The sequence below is a fragment of the Betta splendens genome, chromosome 9 (genome assembly GCF_900634795.4).
Source record: "Betta splendens chromosome 9, fBetSpl5.4, whole genome shotgun sequence".
Classification (NCBI taxonomy): domain Eukaryota; kingdom Metazoa; phylum Chordata; class Actinopteri; order Anabantiformes; family Osphronemidae; genus Betta; species Betta splendens.
This window is the reverse complement of record NC_040889.2, coordinates 13,608,950-13,632,188: the sequence shown is the minus strand read 5'-3', so window position 1 is coordinate 13,632,188 and position 23,239 is coordinate 13,608,950. Positions and strand designations below refer to the sequence as shown.

The 23,239-nt window shown below is 41.9% G+C and overlaps 1 protein-coding gene across 1 annotated transcript in view; it reads right to left on the bottom strand.

Annotated features, from left to right (window-relative positions):
* Positions 1–8,066: 8,066 nt before the first annotated feature.
* zmat4a (zinc finger, matrin-type 4a) overlaps positions 8,067–23,239 on the bottom strand; it is a 125,175-nt gene continuing 110,002 nt past the window's right edge. Inside the window, exons 6-8 of the mRNA XM_029163503.3 lie at positions 20,699–20,795; positions 11,961–12,001; positions 8,067–11,819 (exon numbers count right to left, since the gene is read on the bottom strand). Coding sequence (XP_029019336.1) covers positions 11,974–12,001; positions 20,699–20,795 — 125 coding nt within the window. The 3' untranslated portion in view covers positions 8,067–11,819; positions 11,961–11,973. The remainder of the gene's footprint in view (positions 11,820–11,960; positions 12,002–20,698; positions 20,796–23,239) is intronic.

Sequence of the window (23,239 nt, the reverse complement as noted above, 5' to 3'; positions counted from 1 at the left end):
AGCATAGCTAAAGAAGGTCAAAGTTACATCTACTGTATGTTGTATTTGCCTGCATGAACTCGATCTGATGAGGCTGGCTGCCCGAGAACCAGTTTCAAACCTGTTCAGATTAATCCTGTGGGTCATGTCACATGGAGCTGCAGAGATCATAGCCAAGCACAGCACACCACTACTTTATCCAGGCAGTCTGGCACTTTCAATAAAGCCTAAAGGCAGATCAGCTGTCAGCGGCTCAGAGCAGACGCATCACATCATACACAAAAAACTCCTGTGAGCAGATTTGCTGTTTTACCCGCACTAATTCTGGGATTCCCTCTATTGAAGTTTATTTTACAGGACACTTTTCCATTTTCCAGGACCAATGCCAGAAGTAGTGATAAAGATACACATAGATCATGAAGAAACTTTACATATATGTATGCCACCTAAATTCTGGACCACTTTTGATTAATTAATAATCAACCTTGAAATATCAAACCCATACTTCCTTAGCTCAAAGCCTGCCTATATATGAAGTTGGAGTATGAACTCACAGTTCAGTTTAGTATTTAGTTTATTTATTTACTGTGCCTTGACTGATGGTGTGTCTCCACTGAGTCACTTTCCTCACAAGTCTGTGTGAGTTTGTCCACACTGAAAGGCAGACATTAAAGTAATCATCTGTACTGCATGAGAGTCAGGACTTGAAAAAACAAGCCTGAAAACAATTTGCATTTGTCGAAAGGATAAGATGTCTGCCCGTATGCATACTCATATGCTCATATTCACACTCATATTGGTATCCACATGGAGCCATGTAATTCACTGCAGTGATTCTAACAAAATCAAACTGCACAGCCAGAATCACCACCTTGTTTTCGCTACTGTATGTTTTAGAGTTTAAAATCATAAAATCATCTGGTGTTTATTATTCCCATCTTTTGAATAATAGTGACCTGCTCATACAGTAACTGTAATATTGATTCAGAGATGGAAAAGGGTCTCAAACAGTCCCAGGGTGGATGCAAAGTGGAAAGTGCCATCTGCTGTTACGCTAACCCTCTCTCTGTGTATATAAAAAAACTATAAACTATATATACCTAGATCTTATCTAATCAGATTTTTTTATTTGAAGACCTTATTAGTTGTTAACCCACTCATTTTAAAGTTGCTTGGTTCCATTTAATCTGTGCACTTTATTATATTATAATGCAGCAGGTCTCACACTGAGACTACCAGAATGAGTTCAAGTGTTGAGTCAAGAGTTGCAAATGGAAACCCAAAAGTTCTACCCATGTCAAAACATTTGAAATATGCAATAAAAGAAATTATTGCTTCCGAATAACACAACTTGCAAACAAGTTTTTGAGCACTTTCAATCAGTCAATCATTACACAATGGACAACAAATTACAAAATACCAAACTCCACTGCTTGTCATTGTAGCCTGTTGCCATTTGCAAAGAATTTGATCCAGATGAAAAAATGCTTTGATGCAGATTTTTATTGAATCCATGACATTCATTTTTTACAAACTGTGGCTGAAAACTGAACTACTGTAAATGATACAGGAAACCAAAAATACAGTCAAATCTAGCCAAAGATAGACACAATTGATACTCTGTCCCTGGCTTAGACCTCCTCCATCCATGCTGGCAACGAACAACACAGACCTGGCACCTTTTTATAAGGCCTGCAGACTGATTGCTATTTGAACATTTTTGTGAAGGGGTGTCAAACAGGTGCTTTAGTACGTTCATACTGATCTTGCCAGTTTTTAATAGTTAGGGATAGATTGTTCCTGTTTCATCACCAAAGCTATCATAATGGAGTCTGTGTTAACTGTTTTGCAATATGGTGGGGAACCATGTGTCAATCCAATGAGAACGGGTTTACACATTTGTACTCCACATTTTGGAGTAATGATGATAAGACTAAGTGGATCCTATTTTCTTTAACCAGGTCAACGTAATGAAGAAAAACTGTAAGCTGGTTGGGGTTAACATCAGCACAGCATCAGCACTACCAACAAATGTAAATGTAGGTCATGCTATTATTGGGAAGACTACCCCATCTAGTGACCAAAATCCAGACACATTAACAGTGTTTACATTCCTAGAGTGTGCTCTAAATTTAAAATGATATTTCCCAAACTGGCAAGTCTGTCAGTCTTCCCCTCTAAAAATCTTGACACATGAACACAAAAAAACATAATGTATACATTGGAACATTTTTATTTATTCACCTTTAACACAACACAACTCAAAAAAAAAATCCGTCTCAGCGCCCTGTCTCTAATCTGGGTCAAGACAGAGAATCTCGTCCACATCACAGGATATATTAGCCCCAGCCAAACCCTCTTGCATGCCTGATCCACCCCCTACTGTACATATATGACCAGGCAGCTTCTTCAATGGCTTGAAGAAGGTGAGCACCGGGCAGAGATTATTTGTTAACCAGTCAATGGAAGCTGGCATTATCACGTGAGGCTGCTTTACAGTAGCCTTAGAGTGCCATAGTATCTGTACTAGAGATACTGTACAACTGTAAGTAAAAGGTTTTGATGATGGAGGTGATGGTGGGTGAAGCACTAAAATGTGGTTGCAATCATTGCACTGCCGCCCTTCCTTCTTCTCTTCTTCTCCACCTTCTCCTCCACTTCAAGCTATTCTTTTATTTCTCAATAGATGCTTTGTTCCAAATATCAAAGAACAGATTTGGGCACTTGTATCTATCTGCTGAAGAATCTGACTGATGTGTGTCAAATTTTGATGCGTTGTGTTTTCAACTTGGTAATTGTTTGCTAATTGAGCTCAAACTGTGGTGACTGAAGAATTTTGATGTAGTGCTTTATAAATGAGCACATGGCATGAAAGATGATAGATGAAAAAAAAGATTTGTGTAGCGTTTTTAAAAAAGGATTTGACTTTGTGTGTGTAACAATAAACAAAGTGAACACATCCTTTCCTGTTTTCTTTCAGCACTTACTGTAAAGTCACAGCTATTTTCCGCTGATTAGCTCCAGGTTGGATTATTGCAATGCTTTATACAGTAGCTAGCATTAACAAGTCTCTTCTTACTTGTCTCTGTACAGAATGCTGCAGCCTGGTTTCGGACTTCATCAAAGAAATCTTGGCACATCTGCCACTTACTGTAGATTACTGTCATTCTGCTAAGGACTCACTAGCCCTGATGGGGCACGAGGACCCAGCAAAGGACCAGCTGTTCTCATGTTTTGCATCTGCCAAGTGCCAAATTAAAACCATGAGGCTGAGCCCCCAGGACACTCTGCAGCAATATGTTCTGAACCCATTCAGCTGCATTTAGGGACACAATAGTAAAAAAGTTACAGTAGGATTACCTCTGGTGAATGCTCAGGAGCTCTGGGGCCAGCAATCCAAGCTAAGGCAACAGATGTTTGTACATTAGTTTTGGAAAGCCCATATTAAAACATTTCTTTCCTCATTCCTACAATGTCATCCTCTTCAACCCCTTCAGCCTCTGACAGAGCAGAGCACAAGCATCTTGGCATATAAAAAATATTTGCTGGATTTCATACAGCTATTATTTGATTTTAACTTCTGATTAAACAGTCGTCATGTGCTGGTTGGGTGCAACACTGAACATTCTTACACAAACAACTGATCTCTTGTGCCCTGTCGTACATCAAGTCTAAACATCTGATGTTCCATTTGACTGACTAATAATTTGTGATATATGTTTGTCTTTTACACCCGGACTCTGGCTCCTTCCTATCTGACTCCCCACCAGACCCAAGGCTGTTCAAGCGAATGCATCATGTCTTGGAAGCTCGGTGTGCCTTCCTTTGGATAAAAAGACACAATGATGCAGAAGTGAGAATGTAAACATTTTTACTCACAGCGAGATAAGGTGGCGCAAACAATTCTATTGGTGCAGAGAGACATTCCACCAGAGCCAGAGAAAGGGGTTAAAAGGCAGAAGCAACTTGAGGATCGGGGGCTCTTTGCATCACATCTTCGTGGTGTGAGCACTGATCTCCCCAGCTGGTTTTTGGTTTGTTGATGTGCACGATCAACATCCATGTTTTTGATTTGCTTTCCCCATTATTTTTATTTTACTTTTATTTTTATAATAAATCACACAAAAGACAACTCTCTCATCTGCCTCTTTATGGGAAATTTCCAACACAACCTATAGTTGTGTAAGACCTATTAAAATAAATAAGTAAAGGAAGTAGCGGACACCGTTGCTGAAATTCTAAGTAAGAGTGGCATTCCCAAGGCTATTCAGACAGATCTTTGAAGAATTTTACGATACGCTGTCTAAGGTGTTGATAAAAAATGCAAAAAACGCTTAAGCACATCCAATGAGGTTAAAGCCAAAACGCTGAAACAAACTCCATCAGTGCTGGCATCAGTGTTTGAATGTGGGAGTGAATGGGTGATTGAAACAACTACTATCGCTTTGGATCCCTGAAAAGGCGTATAAATGCGCTGTATACATTAAATGTGGACCATTTACCATTTATATAGTTACTTTACAGGGAAAAACACCCTCAGATATTCAGATGTGTTAAAACTGATTGTCCAAGGTATCATGAATCTAGTCTTATTTATTCCATTTCCAGTTTCATTTTTCTTAGTTCCTGTCACCCTCCAGCCTGCCATCATTTCCGTTGTCTTTACTTCTGATCATTTGTTATGCAGCCTGTTAATCATTACTCCACTATTTACCTCCAGTGTTCATTCATTGCCAGATTCTAGGTTTTCATGCCAGCATTCCAGCGTTCGTGCACAGTAAGTCTTCAACTGCCTTTGCCTGCCATAAAAGACCTCACTCTGTCTCTGAGCTATGCTTTGGGGTCCAACGCCCTGCTGTTCCTGACACAAGTTACAATAATAGTTATCTCAGCAGCATCAAGATGACCCCAGCTCAAGTGACGGCTGAAAACATTATAGAAGTTTTCCGAAACCTGTACGGTTTGTTCCCCCTGGACCATAAAAACAAGTTACAATTTACTTTAAAATCTGAGACCTTGTGAGAATCTGTAAACTGAGAGGGGTGTTTGACAAGAAATATACATAGTGATACATTGATGAGAATTTTTAAAATAAGCTATTGTTTCCCAAGAATCCCCCCAGTATATAAGATTCAGACAGCAAGCCGCTAGAGGGCTCCTTTAATGAGGCTGAATTGCAGAAAGTGGAGGTTTCTGCAGACAAAGGTTTTCAGGTGGAAAAGACTCTTCGCTGGCATAGGATAGTATCTGATAGGATAGTATCCTATTAGATAGGATAGGCAGTAGTAGTAGTCAGATAGTCAGGCAGTTGTCGCTACACGCTGAAATTTACAAAGCCTATATATTATCTGCTGAATCTGGAAAAGGACAAGTGGGCTTCTACAGGACCTGAATTACTACCGTCACCGTGCCTGGTGAATTTAAAAGTACAGTAGGTCTTTACTATCTCTTCTGTTATTCAGATATAGTGAGACACCAGACACTAGGTGATTCTTAAGCTCCTCTCCTGTGCTGTGTGACGATCAAAGGTCTTCTTGATAAAGTACGGTGACTTTATCACAAAGATGTTTAACTTTTAACTGTTGTTGGTTAACTGTAATTATAGTCTAATAAGTGTTAAGGTATGTGCATACACGCATACTGTAAATACATATACATAAATCATATACATACACACACACCTATGCATTATTATACATAATCAAATAATACTTAATAAAAGCTGTGACACACAGCATCACAACTGCCATAATAACACATTATTGATATTGATAATAATAAGTAACAGTACTACTTACAGTTAAGTTTAGGAAGCCTGTTTTATCTGCTCTGGTGTTGAGTGTCCCACTACAAGGTTAGTAAAGCTGTAGCTTGTACACCAAAAGGGTGAGACAGATGTTGGTGTATGAACAATTCCACTTGTGAAAGCCAGGGTGATGGGAGGAGCTCGGCCACTACACCCAGCCAACGAGCAGAGGAAAGGATCCCAGCACACCTTCAGTTCCAGGAGGGCAGGTGTCACGACCCAAGCCTCTCACACAGAACCAGGGGGGTGACCAGGGTCTGCAACCCTGGTCCCCCGGTCCTGGTACTGAGTACCTTGACCAGGTGTGTTTACCAATCAGCAGCTAACTGACACACCCGAACAAGGTAATCAGCAGGGAGAGCTTTTAAGAGCTGTCTTTAAATATACAGTAGTGCGCCAGTTGCTGGGGAGAGCAGATTCTCGCTGATGGACAACAGGTGCAGGTGCCACAACCCAATATGCCCTTGTCCAGATACAGCTTGCGGGTAGTGCCCTTCTCTGACGCTACTGTTTTTATGTCTGTGTTTATATTATTTACTAACTTACTTCGAGTTGTGTGTTTTAACGTATTAATGAAATTAAAATAACAATAAACTTTGATAATTATGATAGTCCTCCTTTGTCCCCCCTTTCTGTGCATGCTCTTGCCGCCCTGTCACACAAACAAATAACGCAAACATCAATTGCACACTTTGGAACATATTGTGTCAGAAAAATGTTTTAAGATTTGTTCTTCCATGGATTAGACTTGAAATGTTCACACATTTGAGATAAGGAAGTGAGGTTTCATACTCACCTTATCGCCAGTCAAATCAAATTAATCAAATCAAAACTTTATTTATATAGCCCCATGTCACAGCCAGTTGCTGACCAAAGGTCCTTAAGTCCTTCGCACTAGCTCCCCAAGCATCGCACTGTGTCAGCCCACTGCTCCCCTCGGGGGATGGGTAAAAGTAAGTTCCCCAATGTGGGATCAATAAAGTTCAATTATATGTCATTATGCACTTTTCAGTGGTGTGTATTGTGCGGAACCCAGACTGAAATTTGTCGAAGAGCTCATTCTTCTGGAAATGATCCACTAATTGGTTGTAGACACACTTATGCATGACCGTACCAAGAAAGGCAATTAAGAGACTGGTCTGTAGTTGTCCAAGGAGGCAACAATCTAAGTGAGACTTTCTTAGAATGGGGGTACCTTAGGCCTTTTTAAAAGAGGCAGGGACTACACTACTACTACACAGATTTAAAAGTGACATTACTGTACATGTGTTTGAATTCACGAGAAAATACTTTTCAGGAATTAAGCTAAGATGGTGTTGCGAGAACAATATGTGGCTCATGTATGCTTCATTAATTTTATAATTCCCTCAGCTGAAACAGGTGTGAACACGACAAAACCTGTCTTTTTCACTTGTCTATCTGCTGGCAGTTGCACAGTGTGATGTTGAGAATCGTCAATGTGCTCTTGCTTCCGGTATTATGTAAAGCTCCTTTTATACTAGGGATTAACCTTTTGTCATTGACTTGCTGACCGAGTCGGATGGACAGAGCAAATATAATCAAAATCTAGTGGGTGTACCTTAAACTCAGGGGTGCTCTATAGCCTGCAAAATGTGCTCATTGGGTGTTGCAATTACTGTGGCAGTGGTGAGTGATAGCTATATGCTTGATGTCAGAGAGAGAGGCAAGCCATGCGTAATGAAATGTACCTTGATACGGGTGGGCTGTGTTACAGATTGAGTGAGTGCTAATGAATGTAAGTAGTCTATGTCCCTCGCCATTGGGGAGCCTGGGCAGCACACATGGATGCTATAAAAGTAGAGTTAAGCCCTGGTGGGAGACATAAAACAATACTGGTGGTCGTCTGTTGCTCGAGACTGTCTCTCCTCACCAGTTACATATTAGATATGTACGGGAAATAGACCTCCCACAGTCAGGGCGCATGGATATAGCTTTAAGACACACCAATGTTACCTGTCATGCCTCCTCCCAAGGCTATATACAGTAGCCCTTCTGGAGGTGTAAACTCCTTGTCAGGGTGCAAACGGTCTTGGGGGAAACAATTTGAGAAATTGTGTGTGTGTGTGTGTGTGTGTGTGTGTGTGTGTGTGTGTGTGTGTGTGTGTGTGTGTGTGTGTGTGTGTGTGTGTGTGTGTGTGAGAGAGTTGCATGTTGTTGTGTCAGGGAGCTCACTGTCTGCTCAAGTGTGAGATTGGGCGTTGACCTCGTTGCTGCCTTTCCTCACACCTTGAGTGGACCCAAAAGCGAGGGAAACCAGTTGGAAGTGAGACAGTGTTTATTTGTAGTACAGAAGTGCAGAAAGGTTCTGACTGTCCAGGCAAATGAAAAATCACTGCTAAGCAGGGAAGAAGGCTATCAAAAAATTATAAGAACAAAAGGTCACTGCAACGCAGGAGAAAAAACTAACAACTAAGCAAAATAACAAACAGGACCGAACAACAGAAAATCACTACTCTAAGTAGGCTACAAAAGATGCATACAAGAGCTAGTAAACACAAGATACAACCGAGGATATCAAAAGCTAGAAGTCCAGGGTAGGGACAAGCACAGACACAACTCACGAGCAGAGAACAGCAATGAATAATAGGTACAACGTGGTTTTAATGTCTATATGATCAAAGTGATAAACTGAAATAAGGTGGACACAGGGTCTTGAGCTCGGGGCCCGACAACCCCACCTAGCAGTGGGAGGGGCATTTTACAACAGCTAAAGTAGCTGCTGTAAGCTGAAGTCTAGGCATAGTCATCGTCTCAAGAGGGGTTACTCTCAATTTTCCCATTGCCAGAGCACTGTGAACATGAGGTAGCTGACTGTGCCATATCCTTTTTTACTGACATCACAAAAATGATGCAATTGTATTGTTTTCACTTGCCCAAACCTTACTGATTTTATACATCTGTTCATGTCTAATTGTCTTAGTTGGTTTAGCTCTATTAGCCGTATTTCATAGTATTTGTCAATTGCATCAGGTAGCACATTTGGCCTGACATAGATCTTGAATGAGTTGTTTTACCTTTAGTACAAAAGGTGTAACAAGACCTGATGGGTCATACATTAAACTGACAGTAGATAGTATTACTCTTCTGGTTAAATATTCGGCTTTGCTAGTAGTCAAGAATACGAGTGTGTCACTCTCCATGTTTTAATATAAGCCGAGTGCCTAATCTGCTTAGCTTTGTCTTCATCCGGCATGGTAGCTAGAACTGCACGGCTATTGCTAACCCATTTTGTTAGTTTAAAGCCCCCTTATTCACACAGCTCACTGGGGTCCTTGGCCAGGTCAATAGCTTGCTTCTCAGTAGGTACATCATCATCAACATAAAAGTTGAGTTTAACTGTTAGAGAACTGCATTAAATTTGTTCTTGTTAATAGGCATAATTAACACAGCTTGGTGACAAAATGTCCCTGAACAAATGAACAGTCATTCTGTATTGTTCTAACCTTTGACTTGTGTTACCTCCAAGCCACCACAGAAATCTTAAGAAATTTGAGTCACTCTCATTAACTCAAATTTGATTAAACATTTCCTCTATGTCCGTCATTACTGCAAATTGTTCCTGACGAAACCTGAGTAAGACACCTAGCAGTGAATTAGCTAGGTCAGGTATTTGCAGAAGTTCATGAGAGAGGTTTCTTTGTAAGATGAAGTACAATCAAACACTACTCTAAGGGTTCCTTCGAGTGTGTGGTATACTCCATGGTGCGGTATGTACCACACCTTACCATGATCTTGATGGAGGATCTTTGCTGGCACCTTCTCAGCATAGCCCTTAGTGATCATATGTTCCATAAACACTTTGTATTCTTCTGCATAAGCAGGAATTATTTTGAATTTCTTAAGGAGGTAGTTTGATCTTTGTTCTGCAATGTGTTTTTTGGCATGATGATGTGACTGTCACAAAGTGGTAAAGGTAAATAGTCATGCTTGTCTTTTAGCGTAGGTGCACTTGATTCAAGTTTCAGGAATTTCGGGTCCTCAACTGACATTTGGAGGTTTTCTTGATACTACTTCTCAGGGAAATAATTACTGATATTGTTTAACCAGAAAGTTTTCAACATGTTCAATCAATATGCAGTTTACTGACGCCTCTGGTCTTCCGTTTCTGTCTGTAGTGGAAGATCCATTTAGTGGTCCATTTACGACCCATCCTAACAGTGTTCTTACAGCATAGGGACCGTTGCCTTGGCTATTTATGATTTGCCATGACTCCACTGCCTTTGGGCAATCTACTCCAATTAAGAGTCACTATCCAAATCGATTTCTTTGAATTGTACATCTTCCAAGTAAGGCCATTTATTAACTCACACCCCCCTGGAGAAATTCAACCAGATTCCGAGGGAGGCTGGAGACACTGAGCCTGAGTGGACCATATTCTCCACCTCCATTGTTAACGCGTCCATTCGGTCGGACGTCGTATTGTGGTGACAATCCCCAAACCGGATGATCTGGGGGACTCAACTGGAGATGTCATCGGATGGTGGAAGCAGTACTTTGAGGATCTCCTCAATCCCTACGACACGCCTTCTGCTGAGGAAGCAGAGGCAGGGGTCTCAGAGGAGGACTTGCCCATCATCCAGGCTGAGGTCACCGAGGTAGTTCACAAGCTCCGATTAGACCTGTCCTCAGTACGTGAAATCTCTGGATGTAGTGGGGCTGTCTTTACCTGGATGACGGGAGCGTTGATGAGTCTGCATACAGACAGGAGGTGGAGCAGCTGGTTCAGTGACGCAGTTATTACCAGCTGGAGCTCAACATGCTCAAGACTGGGGAGACACTGTCTGCAAAAAGGCCCAGCAGAGGTTGTACTTCCTTTGACAGCTCAGTCTGTCCTCTGCACCTCCATCACTGTGTGGTTTGGTTCAGCTACCAAGCAGGACAGACACAGACTGCAGCGGGTGGTCTGGTCAGCAGAGAAGATCATCGGGACTGAGCTTCCATCTATCCAGCACTTGTACCAGGCCAGACTCAGAAAACGGGCAGCAAGCATTACTGCTGACCCACGCCCTGCACACAACCTGTCCAAACTCCTCCCCTCTGGCAGGCGTCACAGAGCTATAGCCACCATTATCAAGCAATATTTAATTTATACTATTTTATCTTACTATTTGTTATGTTAATAACATATATTTTTTTATGTATGTAAGTATGTAAGTTTCTAACTGTAAACAATATGTAAACAATTCCTGTTTTGCCTAAGGGTATAAAAAGACGGAGTCAGACCGAATGCAATTCCATGTTTGTCTTGTGCAAACCTGGCTAAAATTAAACTGGTTCTGAAAACTGATTCAGATTTTTCTTATGTTAATGCATTAATCGCGATTAATCACAGTAAACCCATGCAATTAACACGATTAAGTTATAATAAATGAAAACTATATTTAAAAAGTTTAAATATTCTGTCTTTTACTGTATATATGCAGATCTTATTAGCTGTGCTTGTCTCCTTAAAGTACTGTCAGCTCTTTGTTCAAACAATAAATTGATCACAAGATCTACAACCAGCATCATTAGTGCACCTTTAAAATTAATTTTCTCCACTCCACAAAATTGTAATAAAAGCATTATAGTAAAGTTACACTGTGCATCACACAAAAACTAAAAGAAACACAAATAATTGTCTCATACAATTTCAGTACAGTTAATAAGTTGCCTTTTTCATTTAATTTCACATAAATATGCTGTTTCATTCAAGTAAAAAGAAAAAATTCAAAATAACTCTCATATTCTTAAGTTAAAATGCCACTTACAGTACTTGCATGTGGAAAAGATAACATAATTTAGTCCATGCTTTTTTTAAAAGGCTATCATGAATAAGAGACCCTGTTCTCACACTGTCTACACAGTAGATAAGAACACAGTACATATTGTATCTGCAGAGGAACTCAAAGTTCAATGATGTAAGAGTGGCCAGTGTGAACTGTAATGCAAACTGACAGGTGAGAGTGTTGGTGCCGTTCTCCAGCATAAAACCTCCTGAACGTCTTCCTTGTATTGGGTCAGCCAAAACAGACTGGAGTGAAGGACAGGAGAGAGGGAGAAAGAAAACAAATTCCAAATAATATAGATAAGAGCAAAAGCACAGCAGAGGAAGAAAGAAATGGGGCAAGCTGACCACAGCTTTTCTGACATCAATCTTTTGATTGGTATTTACCTTCTTCCCCTGCTCACTGGACACATATCTGATTTTTCAGGCTGTTGGAGGAAGAAAAATAAGAGAGGAATAGGTTAGGCTCATCTGTGATACACAGCCCAAGATTCATGTTCACAGTTTGATCTAGAATGGTTGATCATCAAAGATTTCCTATTTTTTATTTTAAATAAATTAAAGTGATATTAATTATTTTCTTTACTATAAACTCCAATCCCTGTAGCTTTACTAGGACTGATACCAGAATAACACCCCTCACATTATATTATAAAGTTTATCTGCCACTGAAAGTATTGTAAATAAATAAACTAAATATACTGTAGGAAGGAGAGGCAACGCTCAAGATGAGCAGTGGAAATGAAACAGCATATACTGTATTGTAAGAGAACGTTTAGACCTAATGAAGAGAGAAAAAAAACAGCACCAAACTGATTCAGAATCAGCATGTCAGGTGTTGTCTGTCCTTCTGAGAAGGAAGGAAACGAACCAACAAAAGTTCTTTGTTGGTTCGTTGAGTGTCGTTACACGATGTAGTGTTCTCACTCTGTGTTCATGCCATTGTGTCTCCAGCGTGCCTTGATTGTTTGCCATGTTTCATGTTACAGGGTTTAATGTTCTTAATTTGTTCCTTAATTAGTTTGTATTTTCTTACCTGTTAACCTATATATATAGAGAGAGATGGATCCTACCCGTGTTTAGTTCGACCGGCAAGTGAAGCCGGATTACTCTGCTCTAGAGTTCGGCAATTGTTTTTCTTTATTTGTCCACCCACTCTGGGTTTTGTTTCATGCTTGCGTTTTCTCTTCTTGTCAAGAAGTTGCTATCTAATCACTGTTGTGATTGAATAAGTAAGCAGAGAGATTTCATTTGTAATTTAGCAGCCAGGATCAACAGAGCAAGCATTACAGTTCATTCGCGATTCGTCATGTGACCGCTGTAGATCAGCAGCTACGGGGCTGAGAAATTAATGATATCTGATAGCTTATTTGTCACCTAACGCCCAACATACATTATTTATTCATGGAAACATAATTAGCCCTGTGATAGACTGGCGACCTGTCCAGGGTGTACCCCGCCTCTCGCCCATAGCCAGCTGGGATAGATAGGCTACAATAAGACTAATTATGCTTTTGGACAGCAACAATTCAAAAGCAAGTATACTGTACACTGTGACTTTTCCAAATTATATATGGCATATAGATGGTAATCACACTGTAAGTCAGCTAATAATGATTACGCGTAAATTAGCTGTGCAGCAGATGGGTACAGTAGACTGTAAGTCTTCCTCCAGTGTTCCTGTAACAATATGGCTGAAATTGTTATGAATCTATTCAGCACGATTCAATCAGGATTTGAACAAAGACTACATGACATGCTTGCACCCATTTTCCATGAGCTTAAGTCAACAGAAGACTTGGATGTTGACAATAAAACAGATTTATTTTGTCTGCATTATGTGTACATTCCCAGGATCATTAAAACATTAAATGCATTTAAAGTACCATTTAACAGTTATTCAGTTTAAACTGAAGGGAACAGGACGCCGCTGCAAATCTTCACACTAGACAGACATATGCTCGTATGCTGATCCTTGTGCCCGCACATGCAAAATTACCTTTTTGGACATTCTAGTACGTTTATGTGACTCCCTGAGTCACGTTAAGACACTCCTGATGTGTTAGAAGTACGCCCCCTACTTATTTCACATTTTTGAGAGTTTATCCAACTCAAACCATGGTTTCAAATTTGGCGGACTGGATACGTCTGCATTCGCTTGACCAATCACAGGACCAGCTTCGGCCCGCCCAGACACACCTGGGAAGGGAACCTTGCAAGGTGCTGCTACGCAATTTAGATAAATCCAAGCCTCTCCAGTATTCGTTCGGTTCGAATCGTGTGATATATGGTACTGAGGTCATTGCCTCTGTAGGCATTTACCGTTCCCACATTGGCACTTAATTACAGCCAAATACGGCAAAATATAAGCTGCAGCTGAAGACCCCATTATGGAAAAATTATTTTCACACAGCAGCAGCACGAGAAAGAAAAAAACATGTAAAAATGAGTATATTTTAGTTTATCGAGCTATGCTCCCAAACAAGCTGTAGTCATGTTATGAATATACTGTTGTATTAATTCAGGCTGCTCATTGGCAACGATTAGTATTAGCGTTGGCAGCTAATCAAGTTGCGTATTATATAAATCAATAAATTAAATTAAATGTGAATCTGCCAGTTAGACGTACCTTGCGCCAGTCGAAGTGTAACCACTTCAACAGCCTCCCATTCGACTTCAGAGTCAGATTTTGGATCAAACGTATGATTGAACTCTACTGCAAGGACTAGTCAGCCAGTGTTGATTTTACAATGGATTCAGTGACCGTGACTTTTGATTCCCGCGGCGGATCACAGCTATGCGCTTCCTCAAAGAGGTGTGGCGATCAACTTCGCTTGCGACGCACTCCGAAAATAGAGCGTTGTGGACCAGAGCTTAAAACACACATTTTCAAACGGGCCGTGTGGGCGATCTACAGTGCTTTTTGGCATGAAAAGTTACAGACACCTTACTGAGACATCAAGGTCCAATTCTTTAGCATTGTGGAGCATGAAAAAAGTGTGTGCATGGACCTTTAACCAACAGATCATGGAAGAACTGGCTGTCACAATTAACCTGCTTGAAAACAATAGAAGCAATAGAAAAACATCTAGGAGTACAAGTTCTTACATATAAGAGCATCTTCCTCAATTATTTGATGTGTGTAATATGGCAATATGGCAAGCCGTTTTAACATGTAATAGCTAGTCTGGATATGTCTGTACTGTGGACATCCATAATTCAATTGTGCCTAGACTTGTAATACATATAGCAGATAGTAATGCAGCCTGTCTTTGTTTTTGTAAACTACATTGCACTGAAAACTGATAAGAGCAACCAGAAAATAGTAAACTAATTCATTATCATCTGCCAGATTTTATCTGTTAACAAACATGTGAAGTTCATTTGAACATGTGTGAGCCTCAGGAAGGTGTTTTGCCTCATCGTGGACAAAAGTCAGTTTGGGACTAGGAAAAAATCCAGTAGCTGGCACCTGACTGCTTCCTGTTATGGGGTGCCGAGTGTAAAACGAGCACCACCTTTGCTCAGATTAAAAAAGATGAGTAGTGTACCAAAGACTGACACCCACGTCAATAAGGATCTTAGCTCCTGTTCATACATGTTTGCCACAACAGAGACACTGGGGAGCAGCTTAGAACAAATTCTAACTGGACATCCTCCCCTGCTGCAAGTTAATTTGGTTCTGGCCTAAAACAAGACAACATGGCAATCAGAAACATGAGCTTATTTTATAATATATTTTTTAAGGAAAATGTCAAACACCTGGATGCTACTACTGCTTTGAAATACTTATATATATTAATTTTAGCAAACATTGGATCTGGTGTGCTACGGTTTACTACCCTTAGAAGTCCAACTTCCCTCGCTTGACATGTGAGATTTGAGATGCAGAATTTCATTAGGTTGTCCCCCATATCGATAACTTTTGGGTTCTGCAGGTGCACCATGTTACATACTGAAGGGCAAACTAGACTAAGATGAGGACCCAAATGCAATGACCTACAGACAGGACTGACAATGAATGGGTTCTTTTTCTAACTTCGCTCAGTGTTTCACTATGGGAATCGCTTCGGCGTGACCAACCATGTAAGCTCCAATGACACAACGTCTGTCAGAGACATACAGGTCGAGCCGTGCTCGGGCTCCGCACACCCCTTATGACATGGTCGACCGCCCCTCCTAAATCATTCTCGCTTTCTTCCCGTGAGGAACTTTAAGCTCCCTCAGCGTATCCAGGCAACCTGTGATCTGTTTAACAGTTTATAGACGACCCGTTAAGGAGAGCATCGCCGAACGCAGTTTTCAGGCCATTGTCTAGATCGCGCTGGGTAAGACAATTATTATTTACGCTAGGATACAGTGTCCGTGTTAAGACAAGCTGTTTTTCCCTGTGGTCATGTACGCACCGCGCTAGCGTAACTCAGGCTACGTTTCACTACGAGCCTATTCTGAACATTGTCTAGCATTAGCTTGTTAGACAGTGAATTTTTCGGTGACTAGCTAACGTGTCGAGGCGAGCTAGCTCTGAACCCAGTGTTTAGCTTGGATTCAAACCCACTAAACGGACTGTCTAGCTAAAGCGTCAAGGCGAGCTAGCTGCAGGACCAGTACCTGACGCGGCATAAACCCTGTGTCTATTACCGTCTTATAACAGGCTAACGCCTAGTGTGTATCCTACAGTCTTCTGTCCAACTATGTCTACGGTGACGACCCTGTCCAAAGGATCGGAGCCAAGGGCTAAGGAGGCTGCATCCCGCCTGTGTCCTGCGTCATGCGGTTCATTCATTTCGGGTCGGGACCCTTATCCGATGTGTATAGCCTGCATGGGAATTAAGCACGCACAGGCTTCACTAGCTGACCCACAAGTGTGCCCACACTGTGATGCCAGAGAAGACTCTGGATAGAAGGCTGAGAGTAGCGGTGGATAACAAGCAGGACCCGTGCCTGTCAGCTACCACCCCTACAGCCACTATGAACAGCCATCCTCCGCGAGCTAAAAAGAGCTGGGCGGACATGATGGACGTTGAATCACCGCTCATGCCTCCACTGTTCGAGGAGCTCCTTCGACCACGAAGAGCATGAACCTGGCCCTGAGGAGGCAGACTGCGATGCCAGCTTTGACCTCCTGGACACAGATGATATGGAGGAAGAGGAGGATTATTCCACCTTCCCCGCCCATCAGTCCCCCAATGAATAATAACCTGTACAAGGTTTGTAAGAGGGCTGCAGCCAAGCTGGGGATCCCATGGCCAGCAGCTCAGGACCAAGAGGGGACAGAGAGGGACCTGTATGATGGTAAAAGACTTCCACCGGCCCAAGCACCATCAAAGCAGCTTTTACCTGCGGTTCCTGCTTGCATGAAAGAGATGAGCCGTTACTGGTCAAGCCCTTTCAAAAGCAAATTACCCACCAAGGGGCACTCAAAACTGGAGATGCTGAACATGGTGGAGCTGGAGCTGACCAAACCCCCAGCAGTGGATCCTTCAGTGGCATACCACCTTCACCCAAACCGCCGCACATTGTCAGCCTCTTCTACCATTTCTCTGCCCAATAAGATGAAACGCCTTACCGCGTCTATCTTTCAGAGGATGTATAAATATGCAGCTCAGTCAGTGTGCTCTTTAAATGCAGTTACCCTGCTGTCTGCATATCAGGCAGAGATTTTGGAGGAGATGGGACGCCTGCTGGAAACAGGGTCTCCAAACCCGGCTCTCTGGGACGAAATCTGCGATGTCAACGACCTCATCTTACGCTCCTCCAGAGGAGCGGTCCAGGGTTCTGGCCGAGTGATGAGGCTGGCAGTGTCAGGAGAGAGGGCCCTCTGGCTAAACCTGTCAGGCCTGAGCGATGCTCAGAAGGCAGATATTATGGATGCCCCGTATGATCCATCCAAGGGTCTCTTTGGCCCAGCATTGGAGAAAATGAGAGAGACCAGCACTCTGAGAAAAGAAGAAGGCGAAGCCTTTAATCTCTGTTTACTGTACCACGCAAAGCCATTCTGCGCCCTCCTCAAGCACCCAAGGCGGGCTTTGCTGCTGCAGCCGCAGCGGCCAGGGAAAGACAGGATATGGTCAGGGCAACCAGACAGACCAGTCAGTAGCCCAACCAGCAGACCAGGCCAGTTAACTCCAGGCCTTGGGGTAAACATTCATTTGCAGCGGTGGCTGCAAGAGGCCGAAGAAACGGCCCACCTGACCTGCTCTCTCTCCATCAACCCCGCCTCTACTCTTCTGTAGCGGAGAAAGGTAATGAGGGACTGCAGCCCCCATGTTCAGATTTTGGAGGCTGCATTTGTTCACAGTCTGCCAGAAGCCCACGTTCAGTCCCCACAGGGGCAGTTAAAACAGGGCCGCAGCACTTTGTCAGTGTCACCAAGCACTCCCTGGTTCCACCAAGCAGTCATACTTAGTCAGGCTTTTCAAAACGAAGTAAAGTGTGCATCTCTGCAGCCAGGTTCACAGCCGAGGGCAGAATGCAAAAACAAAACAAAGAGAAAACAATGTCGTGCCCCGCTATCCCCACACGGGGGCGGCAACGATTTGCAGACGTAGAAGGAGTGTGCGCAACGCGGGCTGATGACGTCATCCACGCGCGAAACACACGGCCCTCTGTCTGGGCGGGTCGATCAATGCCACGCATGCGCAATATCCCCATAGGTAGAAACTACAATTTCTCAGGGTTACAGGCTACGATTTGCGGCGAAACCACCCAGGTTCAACGGGGTATTATTGTCAGTGCCGCGATGGGATTCTGCTCACGTCTTAGACAACGAAATAAATTCCCTGTTCCTCAAACAAGCCATCAGAGTGGTGCCGAGCGAGGAGGCCCACCAGGGTTTTTACTTTCGCTATTGTCTTCTCCCAAAGAAGGGCGGCACTACATTGCGACTCATTCTGGATCTTCGTGTGTTAAACAAACACTTCCGAAAGTATACGTTCAGAATGTTAACACAAAAAGTGCTGTGTCAAGCGATTCGCCCGACAGATTGGTTAGTTACGATCGATCTGTCAGACGCTTATTTTCACATCGCTATCTTCCCGCCACACAGCAAATATCTCAGGTTTGCGTATCGAGGCATTGCCTACGAGTATCAAACCGTCCCGTTTGGCCTCTCGCTGAGAGTGTTCAGCTAATGTGTAGAGGCGGCATTAGCGCCGCTAAGAAACGTCTGGGTTAAGATTTTCTCATACATCGACAATTATTTGATATGCTCCCACTCGCGAGAGCAAGCAATACGATGCGATCTTGGTTTCAAGATAAACCGGGAGAAGAGGCGTCTTGTGCCGGCCCAACGCACAGAATATTTAGGGCTCAGCATAAACTCTCGGATTTACCGTGTTTCGCTAACCGAGGGGAGGATTGTTTCATTTATACAATGCCTCTCCCGTTTTCAACTTGGCGGGGCAGTATCGTTCAGACTGTGCCTTCGCCTTCTTGGCCTCATGGCTTCAGTCATCTCCGTGGTACGTTTGGGGCTGCTGTTAATGAGGGATTTCCAACACTGGGTTGTGTTACTGCAGCTCTGCCGGCGGCGTCACCTCAGGCGCAGAGTGAAAGTAAATCGTGCATGCATGGCAGCCCTCCGGCCGTGGAGAGACCCGGCAGCTCTCTACTCGGGAGTACCACTGGGGGCGGTGCTAACCAGGATGACGCTGACAACGGATGCGTCACTGTCCGGTTGGGGCGTGACATTTATGGGCAGGACCGTAAACGGCATCTGGAGCCTGAGAATGGCCCAGGCGCACATAAATGTGTTGGAGCTACAAGCAGTGTTCTTGGCTCTAAAACATTTTCAGAGTTTTCTGCACAGTCGGTCGACCGTGTCATAAGGGGTGGGCGGAGCCCGAGCACGGCTCGACCTGTCTGTCTCTGACAGACGTTGTGTCATTGGAGCTTCCATGGTTGGTCACGCCGAGGCGATTCCCATAGTGAAACTCCTCACTCTGTTATCAAGAAACCAAGGTTTAGGCTAAGTAACCCAACGTTTTAATAAACAGCAAACAGAAGGAAATACAAAACTAAGGGGGCTGCCAAGCAGGGAAACAAATAAATGTAAACATGAATTTAAATAGTAACCACAACTAAAAATCATTGTACTAGCAGGATAAATGACTCAAACTAACAACCACCAACCTGGACGAGGACTAAACACAACCATGAGGCACAAGTGAACACAGGTGACAGCCATGTAACATTCACAACGAGCCAGCAAAGATTGACAGGAAACAGGAAACAGCACCAACCACAGGACAAAAACTCACGGCGTCCCCGGCAGGCAGGAGGGGCGAACCAGAACTGAGCCCCCCCCCCCGTCCTAGATCGGATCCCAAACAAGCCAAAACGTGAGTCCAACTAGCTGGGTGGGCAGAGGGAGGACCAGAGGAGGGCCCAAAACCAAACCAGACAAACTAGACACAAAACATGGCCACAGCTCTACATGACAGACATAAGACAATCCAAATAAAATGTAAACAAACTAAGTGAGTCCATGAAACAAAGTCTATTGCCGTATTGTCACTGGAATCAATTGCAGGTGCTGGACTGGTTTCCACCGACCACCGCGGACAGGAACATACATGGTCTCCTCCAGACCACCAAGCACAAGATGCAGTGCCACAACAGGAACTACAGAGGCCAGGCGTGGCTTGCTGGGCCAGGATTGAATGCCCATCTGCTGGAAATACCTGTTTCAAATAACTCTTTACTCTCTCTCTTTAACTAACTTTTTAACTAAGTCTGCATTTAATTCCAGCGACACCATCATACAGTACAACATAAGCTAGTCGTTGCCAAATATTTGGCACACGAAGAAGTCAAGAAGTCACGCTAAGCAAATAAACCACATACATAAACAAATCCAGACAACACCATTTTTAAAATTCAATATTTTGAATCAAAAATTCAGTCAAAAATTTATTTATGAAAAAATGGCTCGTTTTTTTGATTGTTCTTTTTTTAATTGACTCAAAGGTACGTGGACCCAGAGGCTTTCTCAAGAAGCGGGGGATTTCAAGAACACAGATGAAAAAAACATAATGTATGCCAAAGAAACGGGGTACAGTAACATAGCAGCATTGATAGTTTAAATGGAAATGTGTTTTTGTTTGGTGCAGTACTTCACCTACTTATTTTGATGTTTTAAGCCCTGCAGATGTGCATGGTACTGCGCCACAGAGTTCAGCATGACCCTGCAGACTTCACAGGTGTAGCTTCGTTTCAGACCTGCAGAAAAAAAACGGAAAATTTATTGAGCTCAGAAAACATCTTACCATGAGGAAGGTCAACACAATCTAATATTCCCATCTGCCTGTGCAACAAAATTTTTGATTTTCCATGTGATCTGCTTTTACAAATATAAGAACTTAAAAGGCTACTACCTATTATTTAATTGGCAGAATGCTTAACGATTACAGGCCATGTTTTAAATGAGCAACAGACAACAAATAAAGCAAATTAGGTGTGTACCCTCAATGTGTTCTTCACAATTTACTGTATACGTATTCTAAACAAAAGAAATTTAAATGTGTGACCTTCAGTGAATTAAAAAAAAGTTTTTGGAACTTTTTTAATCAATTTAAATTAGATTTACATAAAAAAGAGAATAATTCAATCAAGATCAAAATGTACTTTTCAAACTCTTTTTTTAATGTCATCCAGTTTTTTTAGATGAGAGACAGATATAGATTTCTATTTGATGTTATCATAATCATAACTTTTTTCTGACTGCACGTCAATGTGTGCCTGTATTTCAGTTGGATGACTTAAAATTAAATATACTAAAGGTTCAACAATTTTTTGTGACATTCATCTATTATTAAAAAAACTACTTGCAGTTAAGGTTAATTGGAGACTCTAAATTACCCAGTAAGTGTGACGGCGTGACGGTGACTGTCTGTGTCTTTGCCTAAAAAGTCACAGTGTCACATAATATGCATAACAGCAAATATCTCAGGGATTTGGATTTATTCTCTGGAATAGAATGATTATATTAAAAATTCATGCAATATCTCAATTTGTTTTGAAGATTCAAAAGAGATTGAAGATTTTGAAGATTCATAAAACTATATTAATCCCAGAGGGAAATTGTTTTGCACACTTTGATCGCTGTCACAGATAGAGGTACACACAAGGAGGTAGGGAGATTTAAAAATAAGAACGTTAACACATCTACACACACTCACATCAAGTCTATTTACTATTGTCTAATTACATCAATTTACAAGATTACAAGAATATGTTATTGAATATAATTGTTGTCATGTGGCACTAAATGAAAAGTGTTTTTTGATTGCTCACTCTCAGAATTGTGTTGACTCTACCATGAATATGCCTCAAGGCAGAAGGCAAGAGGAAATAAATGTCACCCTGTGCTTATTGAATTATATAACCATATCCTCTTCAAACAGATTTCTTTATAAATTGTTGTTTTTTGTCAATGGCTGCACCACAGAAAATGCCTGCTGAAAATTAGAAACATAACATTGTTCTTCAACAAATCTGACATTTGCTTATTATTTACTTGATGCTGATGTCAGCCTCAAGTAAAGGTGCTGATGTCAGCTGTTTCCTTTCGCCATTTTGATAAAGTGAATTATTCTCTATATAAGAGAAAGGGGCAAATCTCATTTCACTTTCCTTCTGATAAGCTGTTCAATAACCATTCTGTCAGTCGACTGCCAACAGATTTCAGATTTCAATTTTGCCTGTTTGTCCCTAGACAGAGTAATGAGCTGACATTCAGCTTTTGCAGTGGATAGGGAGAGTCTGATCTACAGAGAACACTTGACCGCTAGCTTCTCAAAGTATTTTTGAAAGGGTGAAACATTATCTAGCAGGCAGGTCATCCATCATTGTCAGCCCCTGTAGCTCTTCCCTTATGGTTTTTCCTCCATGAGCGATAAAGGCAACAGGAGCCTATAGGTCTCTGTAGTACTTCCCCTCATCATCTTTACTTACAACTTTCTGAGGCATTGGCAGTGATCAACCAGAGACTCATTTGTATTGGTTAACATGTCCCTTGATGTCATGGAAAGGCAGCTCAGCAGAGGCGATGAAGAAAAATGTTTTTTGCAGTCTCATTTATTTGGGTTAGGAATGGAAGAGCAAGCACAGACTTGAATGCACTCTGCAATCCCAGAGAATAAATGCAGTGTGAACTGTAAACAATTATTAGATGTTGGTGATTTGTGATTTGACTCCTCTTAGTCACAGAGTAAATAAAAAGTAAATAAAAGTGTCTGTGGAAATAACACTGAACCATAGATATCCACTAAAAGAAAGTTCTACGCAGAGTGAAAAATGGCTGGATGACTTGTGTTAAGGAGGGTATTAAAAGTAAAATCCTGTGCCAAATAAATTATGGCTTACTGTGACGACCATCATGAGGCAATACAATATAAATAAATAAACAGTGACTACAAAAATCATTATCAGTTCTCCATTTACAATAGGGGATGCATAAGCAAGCAATAAACTACTAGAGCAGTTTAATTAATAAATCATTTATTTGATATCTGGTTTTCAACTGGATTAATTCTATCTTGGTTCAGCTGAAAAACCTGGTGCCCCATTAATTTTAAATAATTAATTTGAATCTGCTACATTCTGAAGAAAGATGGCAGGCTTCTCCCATGTATTGGTTACCGGGGCATTAATCAAATCACTGG